The sequence below is a fragment of the Doryrhamphus excisus genome, chromosome 6, assembly GCF_030265055.1.
Source record: "Doryrhamphus excisus isolate RoL2022-K1 chromosome 6, RoL_Dexc_1.0, whole genome shotgun sequence".
Lineage (NCBI taxonomy): Eukaryota > Metazoa > Chordata > Actinopteri > Syngnathiformes > Syngnathidae > Doryrhamphus > Doryrhamphus excisus.
In genome coordinates this window covers 58,183-76,674 of record NC_080471.1, presented here as the reverse complement: position 1 = coordinate 76,674, position 18,492 = coordinate 58,183, and the positions used below count along the sequence as shown (strand labels likewise).

Genomic DNA, 18,492 nt, shown 5'->3' with positions numbered 1-18,492 from the left:
AATGTGAGTGTGAATGGTTGTTTGTCTATATGTGCCCTGGGATTGGCTGGCCACCAGTCCAGGGTGTACCCCGCCTCTCGCCCCAAGACATCTGGGATAGGCTCCAGCACCCTTGCGACAAAAAAACGGTAGAAAATGAATGAATGAAAAATAGACATTTCAATGATTGTATCAATTACTCAAGGCTGCACGGTGACCAAGTGGTTAACACACAGGCCTCACAGCTAGGAGATCCGAGTTCAATTCCAACCTCGGCCATTCCAACCTCGGTTATTTCCTCCCACATTCCAAAAACATGCTAGGTTAATTGGCCACTCTAAATTATGAGTGTGAATGGTTGTTTGTCTATATGTGCCCTGTGATTGGCTGGCCACCAGTCCAGGGTGTACCCCGCCTCTCGCCCCAAGACAGCTGGGATAGGCTCCAGCACCCTCTCGACCCTCGTGAGGATAAGCGGTAGAAAATGAATGAATGAATTTGTGCTACTTTTAATAATATTTAGTCATACTAACGACTTTATTGGTAGATTCTTTCAGATAACTTGCCTTTGTTTTTTTTATCCTTTCAGTTTTACCCTTCATGCCTTTCTGGTTGTCATTAGTCCGCCTTCATCTCTCTTCCTTTTAATCTCTGGCCGTCCTTGACCCTCAGCTGGTAATATCAGATGTCTCCCGGGAGTAAAAGCTTTATTGCATGAGTAATTATTCTACGCAACACACGGTCCAGGTGGCAAAAAAAGCAACACAATCGAGACTCCTTAGTGGAATTGTGGGTGTGATCGTGAGACCGCATCACAGAATGTTTTACATGTGGTTGTAGTTTTGGACCGGGACCGGGACTGGAGTACGTTTTTCGAATATTTTGCTTAGATTATTTTTCCATGTATCATTTTCAAATGCTCTTATTCTACCGTTGATGTTGGATGTGTATCATGTGCGTTATGCGCTGTACTATGTGCTTGTGATGTTTATTATTTATTACTTTCAGCATATAGCCTATGAGCGCCAATCCCAGTGTGCATTCTCTCTTGCCGTCTGTGCCCCTAATCCCTGAATGTGCCACTAATGGCAGGTCCAGGTGTTCTGCTCTGCTTCCCCTTTCCCCCGGGACCCACTCTTTAGTGTGTGTGTGTGTGTGTGTGTGCATGAATTCCACTCACGGGGGGTTTACGAGTTGTGACTAGGGGGCTGTCCAGGCTCCTACCCTCCAGAAGGGAAGGGAGGGGAGAGGAATGGCAGGCTGGAGGTACCCGCCTCTCGCAGCTTGCTTTCTGGGTTCCCCTGAGCACAAGACCCCCCTCTACGATGCTCCCCCCGGGTCTTCTGAGCCTCATTGCCTTACCGCCTGTCTCTCATCCCCGCTCATTTTTTATTCTCATCACTCTCAGCAGCCTCATCATGGGGGTTTATGTTCCCGCATTGCATCAGGCTTTGGTGGCCAGAGGAGGAGAAAAGCTCGGGAAATGTTCCTTTGCATGTTGGTCGTATTTATTCAGGCAAAAATGGGTTTGTTTATTTACCTGCGCGCATATGCGTGGAACTGCGTGTTTATGTTTTGAAACGCGAGCTCCAGCTGCCCGCATCATTTATTTATAGCCCCCGTTTACACGTAGCTTAATGAGGAAGGGCTGCTGTCGGTGTCGGAGTCGTCCATTCAAACCACAAGGTCCACTTCCTGTAGACCAGGGGTGGGCAAACTACGGCCCGGGGGCCACATCCGGCCCGCCAAGTGTTTGAATACGGCCCACCCGTTCATTTAAAGTCAACATACAAGCTGGCATCATGGCTTGAGACGACATTTTCATGGTTTTATCAATTTCGTTATTTGATGCGGTCTGTTGTTTACAAAGTGAAAAAAGGGACACAAGCACATAATAATAATAATAATAATAATAATAATAATAATAATAATAATAATAATAATAATAATAATAATAATAATATTAAATAATACATTTATTCTTATTATTATAAATTTATAATGCACTTTACATCAAATAAATCATCTCAAAGTGCACATATAGCAGATTGCATAACACTTTTACAGATACAATAATTTCGTTATTTGATGCGGTCTGTTGTTTACTAAGTGCTCCTGAAAAAAGGGACACAGGCACATAATAATAATAATAATAACAAATAATAATAATCTAAAATAATAATAACAAATAATATAAAATAATACTAAATTTATTCTTCTTATTATAAATTTATAATGCACTTTACATCATCATAATAATAAAAATAATATAAAATAATAACAAATAATAATAAAATAAAATAAAATAAAAATACAAATAAAAATACAAATAAAATACACTTTTACAGATACAATAATTTTGTTATTTGATGTGGTCTGTTATTTACAAAGTGCTCCTGAAAAAAGGGACACAAGCATATAATAATAATAATAATAATAATAATACATTTATTATGATACATTTATAACGCACTTTACATCAAATAAATGATCTCAAAGTGCCCATAAAGCAGATTGCATAAGACTTTTACAGATACAATAATTCCAGGTGGACTGTTACATGTAAAATATCGAGTCTGCCCCCCCCCCCCGTCAATTTTGTTAAATCAATGTGGCCCGCCAGTCCAAAAGTTTGCCCACCCCTGCTGTAGACCAATACGCAAATGGATTAGTCGCATGATCTTCCACAATGCTAACGATGTACTGCCATTCACAGGGCTTCAAATGTAACACAGCTGGTATTATTCATCAACCTGCGCGTTATTACAGCCGAGCGTAACCATCTGTGACTACGTGTGTAAACATCCGAGGGCCTCTTTGTGTGCCACGCCGCGTTTTATGTGCACGTGCCGCTCAGGTGAACGTGTTTCTAGGCTAGCGAGCGCTCTGTCATTCCACCAAACCTCATTCTTATAAATAGATGATATCGCCGACAGCAGTCGTAGCGCACGGTGTGACCACATCATTGTGTGTGCATGTGTGCGTGTGTGTGTGTGTTTACCTTCATGCAAGCCTGTGTCCATATGCGGTGTTTATGTGTGCGTTGGCATGGTGTTGTTGTTTATCTAACACTCTGCCTGACAGCTGGTTCTCATTTATGAGCGAACAAACAGCAGACAAGATGGACGGAAAGTGGGACAGCGAGTGATGAGGAATTTGTCATCAGGGGAATAGAACCACTGACCCTTTTTTTTAGGTGCTTTGCGATTGCTGCCCCGACCGCTGGCGATGGCAGGAAATAAGTCACACGTCACGTTAAAGGGTCGATGAGTAAGACGGGGGAATTGCGCCGACGGAGAGTACGGAACTGCAACTTTTTGGTTGTTTAAAAACTATTTTGGCCGTAGAAAATAATAGAAGTACAAATAACGACATCATAGAAAATAATAGAAGTACAAATAACGACGTCATAGAAAATAATAGAAGTACAAATAACGACGTCATAGAAAATAATAGAAGTACAAATAACGATGTCATAGAAAATAATAGAAGTACAAATAACGACATCATTGAAAATAATAGAAGTACAAATAACGACATCATTGAAAATAATAGAAGTACAAATAACGACATCATTGAAAATAATAGAAGTACAAATAACGACGTCATTGAAAATAATAGAAGTACAAATAACGACGTCATAGAAAATAATCGAAGTACAGTAAACCTCGGATATATCGGATTCAATTGTTCCCACTGGTTTTGTCCGATATAAGCGAAATCCGTTATATGCGTATACCGGAAAATGTCCGTTTTACGCATATATCGGATTTATATCCGGTATATGCGTAAATGGGATTTTATCCGTTATAAAAAGGCACTTCCTTGACTATGTTTCCAATGTACCTGGACGCGCAGGCAACGCTGCAAACGCTGCAAATGATGTCGTATAGCGGCTTGTCACGATTCGGCGAATCGGAACGCCACGATGCGGCCATCCGATATATGCCAGGGAAATTTCATGGAAATGCATTGGAACAGGAGTGGAGATTTTGTCCGAAATAGGCGAAATCCGTTATAAAAAATCCGATATATGCAATGAATTTTTATTGGAAATGCATTACAGAAAAATCGGTTCTTTTTTATCTGTCCGTTGTGAGCGAATTTCCGATATATCCGAGTCCGATATATCCGAGGTTTACTGTACAAATAACGACGTCATAGAAAATAATAAAAGTAGAAATAACAACGTCACCTTCTCTGGCCACCTTTAGCCTGGTTGTCAGGCTAGCGGTTAGCAAATGACAGAAGGTGTTTTTCCGAGCCGGATCTACGGTACATCACGTTGTAATTCCAGTTCCGACTTATCATAGATAATAAATTTATTAATTTGCGTTCACCTCACTGCAAGTCCGGAGGTTAGCTAGTGCTAACGTAGCCAAACATACTTTTCCTTCTCACAGCATATGGTGCATTCAATGATTGCCAAACAATGCTTGACAAAAAAGATGAAAAGGATGTGTTTTTTTTTAATTTTTATTTTATTTTATTTTATTTTATTTTATTTTATTTTATTTTATTTTATTTTATTTTATTTTATTTTATTTTATTTTATTTTATTTTATTTTATTTTAGTTTTATTTTAGTTTTATTTTATTTTATAAGTTTACAGGACTGTGAATGCTGAAATTTGCGGGACCCATCGAACATTTTGCAGTAGGATATAGACAAGACCCCCATCCTTAGTCCCCCCTGCCCCCTAACCTTCTGCCCTCAAACTACCCCCCCACAAACACACACTACCCATATGGAGCAGTTGGCACCCAACTGCATCCAAAGCAGCCGGACCCTTTCCCAGGGCAGAAGGTGAGGGTCCCCACTGCCTGCATAGTGTGTTTGTTTGTCCATCCATGGTATCCTCAAGGGTTCAAACCCCGGACAGACCGCGTTACCATTTCTTTCGCCACGCATATGTATGCGTCCGTCCCAAGTGACTGCACCCCATGTGACCTACAAGGATGGCACTAATTCACATACGGCATGTAGGTCTACGGAACGCTGGAATGAACATCTCGTCATGTTTTTGCACTTGGCTTGTCAAAAGGATAGCGCTGGTATGCTGGAGCCTATCCCAGCTGACTGGGCGAGAGGCAGGGCAGGGACCAGGACTGGTGGCCCGCCATTGGCAGGACACATATTCCCATATATTCCCATATATTCATACCTATGGACAATGGAAAGCTGAGCACTCGGAGAAAAGGCGAGAACATGCAAACTCCACCCACAGATTTCCCGACGGACATCGGAACCCGGATCTCCCTCCTGTATCAGTGACCCCCTATTCTTTTTTCCGGAATAGAAAACCTTTTTTTACAATTCCATCCCACTTTCCGCAACAGGTCGTTTCAAGCAAACAATGTGACTGGTCAAATAAACCTTCCCGCTGTGCAATTCTCACGATGCATAGCAACCAATAAGCTGTGCTTGACTTATCAGTTGCCATGCCAACTCACACCATAACCACAGAGCAATGCAGGTAGGGCTCGTTTTTTTTTTTTTTTTTTTTTCTTCTTTTCTTCCATTATTTTAGTCACGTCAACTCTTTTGAACCCCCGTCAGCCTCGCTACAATGATTTTTTTAACACATTCACAGCGCAGATGAAGCAAAGTAACAATGATGAGCGTGTTCAGGGCCGACCAGTCTTTGGCCGCGCTCGCCGTGAGGAGCCTGGGGCAATCACACCAGTCCCGGAAGGTCGAGGGTGAAGGATGCAGGGATGGGAGGTCGGCAGAAGACTTGTGGATGAAGGCGGCGTTCTGGTTAGCGGCCTGGCGACAACATGGAGCCACTCGGGAGCGGGAACAGTTAGGGTCAAATTGGCCAAACCAAGTAACGATAAATTATTTTCTGTAGCGCATCATCACGAGTAATTGATTAAAAAAGTGATTGTTTGTTTACAGACTAATATTTGTCCAAATATGCATTTTTAAACCAATTGTACACGTCTTTATTTGGACTAAAGTAAGCATTTTCCAGCATAAAAAAGGATCAAGGAAGCAAAATATGAGGCATTCAGAAGAAATACTGTACTCACACGTTGAAATACTCAGATCTGGGTACGCAGGCCGTGTAACCGTGTGTGTATGTATAATAATAATAACAAGTATGTGAATAATGTGACTATATAAGTATGTAGTAAGCGTATCATATGGAACTGTAGGCTCAGGTGTGTGTGTTTTCTCTTATTATATCTACTATACTATACATATATACTATATCTACTATACTATACATATATATATATATATATATATATATATATATATATATATATATATCTACTATAGCAACTATATACTATACTATACTATATCTACTGGCTAACACCAGTGTAAAAGTTACTAGTGTTGTTTATGTCTAGAGCAGGGGTTGGCACACTGCGGCCCGTGAGCCATATCAGGCCTGCCAAGCACCCTAATCTGGCCCACTGGGCATTCTACAATCCCCATGTCAAAAAAGCCACTCAGATAGCCCTGCCGCAAGGCATGCTTGGGAGCCTTTTGCCGCGTTTTTCCTTGATTGCAAAATATGCTGAGGTCATCAGAGAAGTAAAGAAGTAGTTAATCTATTCTTGATATCCGATGTTTTCTTGTTCGTTATTGTCATTATTGCAGCTGGACTACCCAGCATGCCTTGCGGGCATTTGGAAAGAACCGTTTTAATTTATGTTTGGCGCTCGGTTGTTGTTTATCACCCACTTAGTCGTAGTAGGTGTTTTATGTGATGTGTGGATTTTTTCCTTTTGTTGCACCGTGAGCAAGTATGTCGTTCTGTTTGATGGCCCCGCCACCAATTTCTTTAACCTAATCTGGAGGACTCTATTAACGTTGAAAACTTTATTTAGAAGGTTTTAAACATGATTCCATGTCGGAGATGAAAGTATTTTGTTTATAAATAAGGAATCCTATTTTGTGGAAATTCTCTAATCCCTTTCGGGTCTGGAATCGATTAACTGCAATGACTTCATTGTCTCCCTACTGTGGAGTTACTGTCTTTTCGCATGCAATATGTCGCCCCCCCCCCCCCCCCCCCCCCCCAGCCCCACCAACCACCCCCTTGCCGTCCAGGCTGAGACACCGGGGTGAAGGCCAGCACCAGTCGGGGAGACCGTTGGAGGGGCGGATGGAGTGCTGTAATGAGTCACAACATGAAAGCTGACAGAGGGAGGGGGGCAGGGAGGTAGCAGGAGACGGATGAAGACAGAAGAGGAGAGGGACTGCCGAGTACAGAGGGAGGGATGACGTGCAAGGAGACTGCAGAGCGAGAGATAAAGCGGGGACAGAACACTTGGGGCCCCGCCGGCCTCCACTTTGCTTCTCTAGTTGGTTTCGTTAGCAAAATAAGAAGACGAAAAAAGGGGGGGGGGGTGAACGGCATACATCAACCAACCCTTGAACCCCCAACCTTCCCATCTCCACCTTTTTGCATCCCTGCAAAAAAGATCCAACATCCAACCTTAATGTCCCTCCTCTCGAGGTTTCTTCTAGAATTTAACTTTTCCCCGAAATTTCCTCCTCTCCCGCCCCCTCTCCTCCTTCCCTCCCCATCTCCCAACTTCTTCTCCCAGTTTGCCACTCGGCCTTGTCTTGCCAGGTCCCCTCGTGGCCGACTGACAAAGGCGCCGTTAAAAAGCCGTGTGATCCTCCATTTTAGCGCCAGCCACGCTAGTCAGAGGATTAGGGCTCTTTAATGACGCTAATCTCCCCTCCCATTCTCTCTCTACATCCCCCCGCCCGCGCCCCCGCCCCCGCCGCCCCACCCTCCAAAAAGTCATGTCTCCCTCCTGCTCCGACCCAATCTCCCCGAGAGTTCAGTCCCTTTCGTTCTTTACATCTTACTTCCTCTGACTTTCCCAGCTCGCAAACACGGAATTCTCACCCAGTCGCAGCGTCTTCAAAGGAGTCGTTTACTCCGTCTGATTCGCTTTTGTGGCAGATCTCTTTTGTGGCAAATGTCGTCTTTATTCATTCGTTTTCTTTGGCCGTAATAAGCAAACATCAACAGCAAAAATACTGAGACAAATTAAAACACAACTGACAACATTAGCATCACGGCGGGTTTGACCGGTATTGATGAAATATGTCAACTCAAGGTCAAACGGGTTTATTGTTTGACTAAAAAGATGATTAATTTGCTTATTTTTACCAATAGTCAGATGCCAGTATAAACATTACTTACATCAAGCCACTTGTTTGAACATAGAAACTGTCTAATAACGATAGTTTTTAGTGTGTGTCAAAAATGGGCGATTTGAGGTTGACTTCAGATATTTCATCCTTCCACTTAAATATCGTGGACTTCCATTATTATTATTATTATTATTATATACATTGTATTATATTTATACATATTATTATTTATTAAAGACTACATATAATTCTACCTGCTACCTGATTGTCGACTTTGTTTACCATGTGACAAAGCACATTTTTAGCATTTTTTAAAAAATCAAATAAATAGTTATTTTGATGTAAAACAACCCTTTTTGTGGTGTTTTATTCACAACATTCACGACCAACTTCTAGGAAAAAAAAATGCTTCAAAAATTCTGTGCAATAACCGTGCAATAAACTGTGCAGTAACTTTACAATAAACTGTGCAATAAACTATGCAACAGCTGTGCAATAAACCGTGCAATAACTGTGCAAGAAATCGTGCAATAAACTATGCAATAAATGTGCAATAAACTGCGCAATAAACCGTGCAATAACTGTGCAAGAAATTGTGCAATAAACTGTGCAATAAACCGTGCAATAAACTATGCAACAACTGTGCAATAAACCGTTCAAAAACGTGCAATAACTGTGCAATAAATCGTGCAATAAACTATGTGATAACCGTGCAATAACTGTGCAAGAAATCGTGCAATAAACTATGCAATAAATGTGCAATAAACTGTGCAATAAACTGTGCAATAAACCGTGCAATAAACTATGCAATAACTGTGCAATAAATCGTGCAATAAACTATGTGATAACCGCGCAATAAACTGTGCAATAAACAGTGCAATGAACTATGCAATAACTGTGCAACAAACCGTTCAAAAACGTGCAATAACTGTGCATAAATCGTGCAATAAACTATGTGATAACCGTGCAATAAACTGTGCAATAAACCGTGTAATGAACTATGCAATAACTGTGCAATAAACCGTTCAAAAACGTGCAATAACTGTGCATAAATCGTGCAATAAACTATGTGATAACCGTGCAATAAACTGTGCAATAAACCGTGCAATAAGCATGCAGGACACCTGCCACCTGATCTATACAACCTCTTTTGTATTTGATTGAGAGTTCGAGTGAATGCTTTCATTGTTGTTGTTTTTTTAACCAAGACCCCCTGCTGAGTCGTATTTGCTCGTCACTCTACTATCACAAATTAGGAGAAGCTTCCCGGTTTGGGACGTGGGGGGGGGCCCCAGTGTTTGAGTCGCTGTAATATCGGAGCCTTTCTTGTCACCCTCATGTCCAAAATGGCGTCTCTTTGCTTGGTTTCCGGTTCATCGCGATAGCCGTCGGATGAAAACAAAGCGAACGACCTCCGTTTGCCCCATTTGGCAAACGGCAGCGTTGTTCCACGGCACACCGCAGCGACCAGAACAATGTCAGGCCTTCCTTTGTCCTTTTGCAACCTTTCCTTAAGTGTCTTCCTAAGCAGCGGCGGCCTTCCTTTTACCCCCGTGTCAGACTACACAGGATTGGACCTCTGGCGTAGTCCGCGGAGGAAAGAAGAAAGTGTCGGTTGAGCACGTGAAAGGCACGTAGGGAGCGAGCACAGCAGTCTTGCACGGCCCCGCATATCTCCTAATCGCTATTCAGACGTTTCAATCTGCCAAGGCCCTAATGAAAATATGATGAGGCGGATCTCTGGTCCTCAGGGATGAGAGGAGGGATGGGATGGGAGGGAGGGATGGAATGAGGGATGGCTGCAGAGGGAGGATAAAGGGAGAGAAAATACACTCTGTCCTTATTTCTGGGCCCTGTAGGGGATACATAGTTCTTGGAGCCTTCTATTTAGATGTTGCTGCTGCTGCTGGAGTATGTCTCTTTCTTCTGTTTCGTTCTCTTTATCTCTGCCACCCTCATTTGCCTTCTGTGTTTGCTTGCATGTGTGTGTGTGTGTGTGTGTAACCAGGATAAATGTGTTTATTTTTTTGTTTATACACTCTCTTTCTCATTTGAGAACTCCCACAGGCTGTCTCTCTCCTTCCAAGAAAGACGTAACTTGGTATTAATCATTCTAATGCTCCCTGTTTTACCCCTTCTCTGTCTGTGTTCTAATTGCAATCCTGTGGCTATGTACTTTTTCTCTTCGGCAAGCAGTACATCTGAAGTACTTTAAAACAACATCCACGTCTGCCCCTCCCTTTTTTAATTTTATTTGCCAGACGGTGATGACGATCCAGCCGGGCTGTCCTGGGTGCCGTCCTCACCCTCCAGTAAGGACGTGGCGTCGCCTTCTCAGATGCCCGACGGATGCTGCGACCTGGGCACGGCCACGGGCGGCGAGGAGGAAGGAGGCGCGGGTCTGCCGTACCCGTGTCAGTTCTGCGATAAGTCCTTCAGGTGTGACTCCCGAGTCTAGACGTTTAGCGTTATTTTTAAAGGTTTTAGAAAAACACCCTTTTTGCCAGTCAGCTGGTTGGTCGATCAGTGAAAGGAGCCTATCCCAGCTGTCTTAGGGCGAGAGGTCTGGTGGCCAGCCAATCCCAGGGCACATATAGACAAACAACCATTCACACTCACATTCATACCTATGGACAATTTGGAGTGGCTAATTAACCTAGCATGTTTTTGGAATGTGGGAGGAAACCGGAGTCCCCGGAGAAAACCCACGCATGCACGGGGAGAACTCCACATAGAGATGGCAGAGGGTGGAATTGAACTCGGGTCTCCTAGCTGTGAGGCCTGCATGCTAACCACTCGTTCACCGTGCAACCTGATCAGCAAAACTCTGCATCAAAATCTGGGAAATGTTAGTCCGGGTTCCCATCGATGCTTGATGTCCAACCCTAATTATAACTTAATAATAATAATTATTATTATAAATGCTCCACACAGCGGTTTTCAAACTGGGGGGCGCATTTTCAAGATGGTCTTTAGTTTTGATATAAACTATTCACACATCATCATCATTCACAGTGGGATATTGTATCATAATATTGGAGGATGCAGAACGGTGGACGAGTGGTTAGCACGCAGGCCTCACAGTTCGTAGACCCGAGTTCGATTCCACCCTCGGCCATCTCTGTGTGGAGTTTGCATGTTCTCCCCGTGCATGCGTGGGTTTTCTCCGGGTACTCCGGTTTCCTCCCACATTCCAAAAACATGCTAGGTTAATTAGCCACTCCAAATTGTCCATAGGTATGAATGTGAGTGTGAATGGTTGTTTGTCTAGTATATGTGCCCTGGGATTGGCTGGCCACCAGTCCAGGGTGTACCCCGCCTTTCGCCCCAAGACTGCTGGGATAGGCTCCAGCACCCCCAAAGACAGCTGGGATAGGCTCCAGCACCCTCGACACCCTGGTGAGGATAAGTGGAAGAAAATGAATGAATATAATTTCATCTCCAAAAGGGAGGCACCGAAAAAATATTGTGTGCCACCCTGACCAACAAAGTAGGCGTGGTCGGGGATGAGCCTGCCGAATCCGAGCATGTACTTCATTAAAATAAAGCAAAATAAAGTAAAATAAAATTTCATTTTGGAAGCCCCCTGAAATGAGCAAGGCAGCACCTCTTTCAGCGGTAATGGAACCACTCGCATCATAAGCCACGCCACTTGTGTTTCACTTTCACGTTCCACGTCTAATTCCAGCCGGCTGAGCTACCTGAAGCGCCACGAGCAGATCCACAGTGACAAGCTGCCTTTCAAGTGCACCTTCTGCAGTCGTCTCTTTAAGCACAAGAGGAGCAGAGACCGCCATGTCAAACTCCACACGGGTCAGCTCCCAAATCCTTTTCTATTCTTTCTGCTCGGAAGTGGAAAAAGGTCGGTAGCGAGACAAGCGCTTCCACACAAAAACCATGTTCTCTTCCTCGTCTGTCAACCAATCCAGGGGATAAGAAGTACAGCTGTCAGGAGTGCGAAGCTGCATTTTCTCGCTCTGATCATCTGAAGATCCATCTGAAGACACACAGGTAAAGCCTCCCTCAGATGTCACGCTCGCTGGATGTCTGATTTCAAATGTCTTTGATTGTCATTGATCTTGGCTGTGATTTTTCCAATTCACGCGTTCAGTTCCAGCAAACCGTTTAAGTGCAGCGTGTGCAAACGAGGCTTCTCCTCCACTTCGTCCCTGCAGAGCCACATGCAGGTATGCTTACTGCCGCCTTTATTTTACATTTTACCCGTCATACACGCTCCTTATGTGAGGCACAGACGTCTTTCTCTTTGCTGTGGGTTCTAAAGACGTACAAACAGATAAAAGGAGGTAGATCATCAATGCACTTAACGGGACGCACATATTCTGCATGCTATTAAACCGCCTCCAATTGGTATAATGTACAATTAGTATCATTTATATTTTTATTTTGGTGTCAAAAACGGACTTTTTCTTGGCGTATCACCACAACCTAACTCAGGGGTGGGCAAACTACGGCCCGGGGGCCACATCCGGCCCGCCAAGTGTTTGAATACGGCCCGCCCAATCTTTCAAAAGTATTTCATTTAAACTGAACATACAACCTGGCGGTGGCACGGCGGTCTAGTGGTTAGCGCGCAGACCTCACAGCTAGGAGACCAGGGTTCAATTCCACCTTCGGCCATCTCTGTGTGGAGTTTGCATGTTCTTCCCGTGCATGCGTGGGTTTTCTCCGGGTACTCCGGTTTCCTCCCACATTCCAAAAACATGCTAGGTTAATTAGCCACTCCAAATTGTCCATAGGTATGAATGTGAGTGTGAATGGTTGTTTGTCTATATGTGCCCTGTGATTGGCTGGCCACCAGTCCAGGGTGTACCCCGCCTCTCGCCCGAAGACAGCTGGGATAGGCTCCAGCACCCCCGTGACCCTCGTGAGGAAAAAGCGGTAGAAAATGAATGAATGAATGAATACAACCTGGCATCATGGCCTGAGCCAACCTTTTGATGGTTGTATCAATTTCGTTGTTTGACATGGTCTGTTGTTTACAAAGTGCTCCTGAAAAAAGAGACACAAGCACATAATAATAATAAAAATTAAAATAATAATTATTATATTATTATTATAAATATTATGATTATTATATTTATTATATTAATGCTAATTATTATATTAATTATATATAATAATATTGTCATATTTGCATATTTTACATAATAATAATATAATAATTATTATTTTAATTTTATTTTAATTATTATAATATTTTATTATTTTTTAAATATTTAAATATAAATATAAAATAATAAATAATAATAGCAGATTGCATGACAATTTTACAGATACAATAATACCAGGTGGACTGTTACATGTAAAATATATAGTCTGCCCCCCCCCCCGGCCCGCGAGTCAAAAAGTTTGCCCACCCCTGACCTAACTCCTTTCTCTGTGCGGCAGGCTCACCGAAAGAACAGAGAGCACCTTGCGCTGAGAAGCGAGAAGAACGGAGGGAAGAAGGGCGCTGGTGGAGACGTGGACCCGGAACAGGACCTGTACATGTGTGATTACTGTGAGGAGACCTTCAGCCAAACGGACGAGCTGGAGAAACACGTCCTCACCCGGCACCCTCAACTGTCCGACCGCGCCGACTTGCAGTGCATCCACTGTCCCGAGATCTTTCTGGACGAGGCCTCACTCATCACCCACATTGAAACGCAGCATGCCAACCGCAAGCACAAGTAAAGCGCCATCTTTTTTATGAACTCCACTCAAAAAGCAATACAAGACTTGGACATTTAGATTTTTTGTGATCTCCAGATGCCCCGTTTGTTCGGAACAATTCCCGTCTGTGGAGGACGTCTACTGCCACCTCGACAGCCACCGCCAACCCGACTCGTCCAATCACAGTGCGGCCAGTCCCGACCCGGCGCTGGGGAGCGTCGCTTCCATGAGTTCGGCTACTCCAGACTCCAGCGCCAGCCTGGAGAGAGGATCCACACCTGACTCCACCCTGAAGCCCAGCCAGGGCAGCGAACGAGGCCGCCGGAGAGGCAACGACAGCGGGGAGGAGATGGCGATAAGCTTGGGGCATCCAGGTGGAGGTGTGCTTTGACCCGCCGTTGATTTACACTCCTCATATTCCAGCAGCCGTGTTTATTCTTCTCACGGGACAACACTGTGGACCCGTCCGTGTACGGCTTGTATAGCAGTATAGATTTATCCTCGCCTGATATCGACTCAGCCCTGCCGGTATTGTCCAAATACTCCTACTAAGCAAGTACCGACATAATTGTGTCTCGCCCGGCGTCAAGCACGGCGGTGGTAGTGCTGTCCCTTGAGAAGACGTATGTGAGATGCTGTTGATTTATTTAACTGACCCAGGATGCGTCCACCTCCGCAGGTGGAAGAGGAAGCTGGGGTAAAGTGACATACTCTTGCCCTTACTGCTCAAAGAGAGACTTCAATAGCCTGGCTGTGTTGGAGATCCATCTAAAGACCATCCACGCCGACAAGCCACAGCAGAGCCATACGTGTCAGCTCTGCCTGGACACCTTGCCCACGCTCTACAATCTCAACGAACATGTGCGCAAAGCCCACCGTGCCAGCGGAGGAGCCACGAGCCCGGCCGCCGCGGCTTTTCCTCTGCTGCAGTTCACCAACGTCACAGCGTTCCATTGCAACTACTGTCCGGACATGTTTGGAGACATCAACTCACTGCAGGAACATATCAGAGTTTCTCACTGTCTACCTGGTGGGATCATGGCTGGCTCCACCACGTTAGGTGAGGACAATGCTCTCGTGAACATATGGAATGGACAACAAAAACAAAAGTACTCATAGTCTCCCTCCAGGCGGCACAGCGGTCGTGGTTGACCAGGGTTCAATTCCACCCTCAGGCATCTCTGTGTGGAGTTTGCATGTTCCCCCCGTGCATGCGTGGGTTTTCTCCGGGTACTCCGGTTTCCTCCCACATTCCAAAAACATGCTAGGTTAATTAGCCACTCCAAATTGTCCATAGGTATGAATGTGAGTGTGAATGGTTGTTTGTCTATATGTGCCCTGTGATTGGCTGGCCACCAGTCCAGGGTGTACCCCGCCTCAGCTGGGATAGGCTCCAGCACCCCCGCGACCCTTGTGAGGGTAAGCAGTAGAAAATGAATGAATGGTTTTTGCACTCTTTTTGTGGGGAACTGATATTTCCCTGAAACTTAACTATGTTCTACTGCTGATTACTAAAGAACAAAAGAAGGTAGGAACAAACACACTTTTTTTTACTGCTGATGAAAGATGGGGGGGGGTTTCTGCACGTTGTCGAGTGGTTAGCGTGCAGGCCTCACAGCTAGAGGACCCGAGTTCGATTCCAGTTTGCATGTTCTCCCCGTGCATGCGTGGGTTTTCTCCGGGTACTCCGGTTTCCTCCCACATTCCAAAAACATGCTAGGTTAATTAGCCACTCCAAATTGTCCATAGGTATGAATGTGAGTGTGAATGGTTGTTTGTCTATATGTGCCCTGTGATTGGCTGGCCACCAGTCCAGGGTGTACCCCGCCTCTCACCCCAAGACAGCTGGGATAGGCTCCAGCACCCCCGCGACCCTCGTGAGGGTCCCCCCATATTGTTATCCACACCAAAATAATAATCCTACATTTTGTGGATCTTTTGGTACAGTATCCTTACAAAGTATCCACAATTGGAGATGTTAAAGAATCCGGGATCCCGACGGTGATCCGGATGACCTGCTCTTCCGTATCACATTCCCGACAATTCCTGAAAATGTCATCCAAATCCATTTGGCACTTTTCAAGTTATTTTGAACACAAAAAGATGCAACACACATAATAGTACACATAATATGTACATTGGATGGATGGATGGAACCCAGTGCATTCACAATTTGGGTGGGGAGGGCAGTGAACCGTGTGTTAAAAAAATAAATAAATAAAAAAATAATAATAAAGAAAAAAAATTGCAATTAATACGGCCATTTCACTATTTTTTTTTCGCAATTTCCCCCCCTTAATTTTTCCCCTCATTATTCAAAGTAGGTCATGTAATGGGATGAATGCCGGTCCAGTGTCAAGCTGCTTACTCTGTTTACGGTATCTGTTAGTAACATTACGGTACTCCACCACAGAAGGGAACCATGCCTTCTTCTGCAACCAGTGCTCGATGGGATTCCTCACCGAGTCTTCGTTGACGGAACATATTCAACAGACGCACTGCACGTCAGCCGTGGTGGGCGGGGCTGCGTCTGGTGGAGGTGTGGCCAAACTGGAGTCTCCGGTGCTGCAGTCCGCATCCCAATCCTTCATGGAGGTAAGCAGGGAGGACGGTTTGGTCTGAAAAGGTGTTTGACCCCTTCCTGATTTGTCACACTTGAATGTTTAAACAAATTGAAATATTAGTTAATATATAATATCATTTGTTAATATTAGTTTATGACAACAAAAGTGAAGGAAAAATGCAGTTTTTAAATGAAACATTTATTATTAAAAGAAAAAAACGTCCCCAGCATCTCATTAGGATTCAGCTCAGGACTTGGACTAGGCCACTCCAAAGTCTGCATTTGTTTTTTCTTGCTGGACTTGCTGGTGAAGCAAGCAAAACAGCCTCAGACCGTCATACTACCACCACCATATTTTACTCTTCCTATGGTGTTTTTCCGAAGGTCTTTGGGATCATCGGGATATTTTCTGGCAAAATTGAGATGAGTCTTAATGTTTGAACGCCTTTGAACAGGTCTGCAGTTCTTTGGATGTTGTTGTGGGGTCTTTTGTGACTTCTTGAATGAGAAACCAGTAAGGGGACAAACACACCAATATTTCTTCAACAATAACTTCCTTCTTAGGATTAATACAAAATGAAAAAAAAATCCCAGGGAACTACGTTCTCTGATGATGACCCTTGTGCTCTCTGAAGACCTGGTACAAATTCTGTTCCATGTTCAGGTGTACTCCTGTCCGTACTGCACCAACTCTCCCATCTTCGGCTCGCTCCTCAAGCTCACCAAACACATCAAGGAGAACCACAAGAACATCCCGTTGGCCAACAACAAGAGACAAGCGAAGGTGGCCGACCTCAGCCCCGCCTCTTCTGACGTGGAGATCTCCTCCCCGAAGCGCCACAGACTGGGAGGGGACTCCACCCCGTCCATAGGGAGCAACGGGGACTACCCCTGCAACCAGTGCGATCTGCGATTCTCCAGCTTCGAGGGTTTCCAGGCGCACCTGAAGTCGCACCTGGAGATGCTGCTGAGGCGCCAGTCCTGCCCACAGTGCAACAAGGAGGACTTTGAATCCCAGGAGGCTTTGCTGCAACACCTGACTGTGCACTACACAACCACGTCCACTCAGTACGTGTGCGAGAGCTGCGACAAGCAGTTCTCCTCGGTGGATGACCTGCAGAAACACCTGCTGGACATGCACACCTTTGTTCTGTACCATTGCACACTTTGCCAAGAGGTCTTTGACTCCAAGGTCTCCATTCAGGTCAATATTTTGTTGTCGTTTGACTCGTTGCTTGTGGAACGTTTGGAAATGAAACACTTTTTCCGTTTGTCATTCAGGTTCATTTAGCAGTGAAACACAGCAATGAGAAGAAGCTGTTTCGCTGCACAGCCTGCGCCTGGGACTTCAGGAAGGAGACAGAACTTCAGCTCCACGTTAAGCATAATCACCTGGGCCAGAGGTCGGGCCTCCCTGGAGGGCTTGGAGCAGGTAGGCATGGCGGGGAGAACCTACCCTCATCGCACAAGGATGACGACTGCAGCCTTGAAGGCATCAAAAGGTTGCATTGACTCAACCCGTTTTTTTTGTCTCCTAGGTCCCAAGCCCAGGAAGTGCATCTTCTGCGGAGAGACGTTTGGAACGGAAGTGGAGCTCCAATGTCACATCACCACTCACAGCAAGAAGTTCACGTGTCGTTTCTGTGGCAAGACTTTCCATGCAATCTCGCTGTTGGAGAGACACCTCAGGGAGAAGCACTGCATCTTCGACGGGGGCAACGTCACCGGCAATGGCGGCGGCACCGGGAGCAGCAGCAGCCAGAACGGGACACCGAATGGCCTGACTCAGTCGTCCAAGAGAGGAGGGAACGGCGGCGGTGGCGGCGGCGGAGGTGCGAGCGCCACGGAAAGAACAACGGTGGCGGCGGCGGAGCAGGCCGACCTGCAGAACATGCTGCTGAAGAACAGCGTCGCCGCGGCGGCAGGCGGGCAGGGCGGCGATACCGCCAACAGCCACGAAGCCAGCGGCGGCGAGGAGGAGCTGGACAATTCCGAGCCCATGTACGCCTGTGACATCTGCGGAGCCGCCTACACCATGGAGTCCCTTCTTCAGAACCACCGCCTGCGTGACCATAACATCCGGCCAGGAGATGACGATGCCGGTGACTTTTTCTGTCGTTTACCCGCTGAGTACTTTTTATATTACT

At 45.1% G+C, this 18,492-nt stretch overlaps 1 protein-coding gene across 1 annotated transcript in view; it reads left to right on the top strand.

Annotated features, from left to right (window-relative positions):
* LOC131130885 (zinc finger protein 423-like) overlaps nt 1-18,492 on the top strand; it is a 103,389-nt gene that overhangs the window by 72,891 nt on the left and 12,006 nt on the right. The window contains exons 4-14 of the mRNA XM_058074985.1: nt 10,371-10,548; nt 11,798-11,922; nt 12,039-12,120; nt 12,221-12,296; nt 13,519-13,799; nt 13,879-14,162; nt 14,462-14,842; nt 16,196-16,377; nt 17,010-17,549; nt 17,627-17,777; nt 17,884-18,447. Coding sequence (XP_057930968.1) covers nt 10,371-10,548; nt 11,798-11,922; nt 12,039-12,120; nt 12,221-12,296; nt 13,519-13,799; nt 13,879-14,162; nt 14,462-14,842; nt 16,196-16,377; nt 17,010-17,549; nt 17,627-17,777; nt 17,884-18,447 — 2,844 coding nt within the window. The remainder of the gene's footprint in view (nt 1-10,370; nt 10,549-11,797; nt 11,923-12,038; nt 12,121-12,220; nt 12,297-13,518; nt 13,800-13,878; nt 14,163-14,461; nt 14,843-16,195; nt 16,378-17,009; nt 17,550-17,626; nt 17,778-17,883; nt 18,448-18,492) is intronic.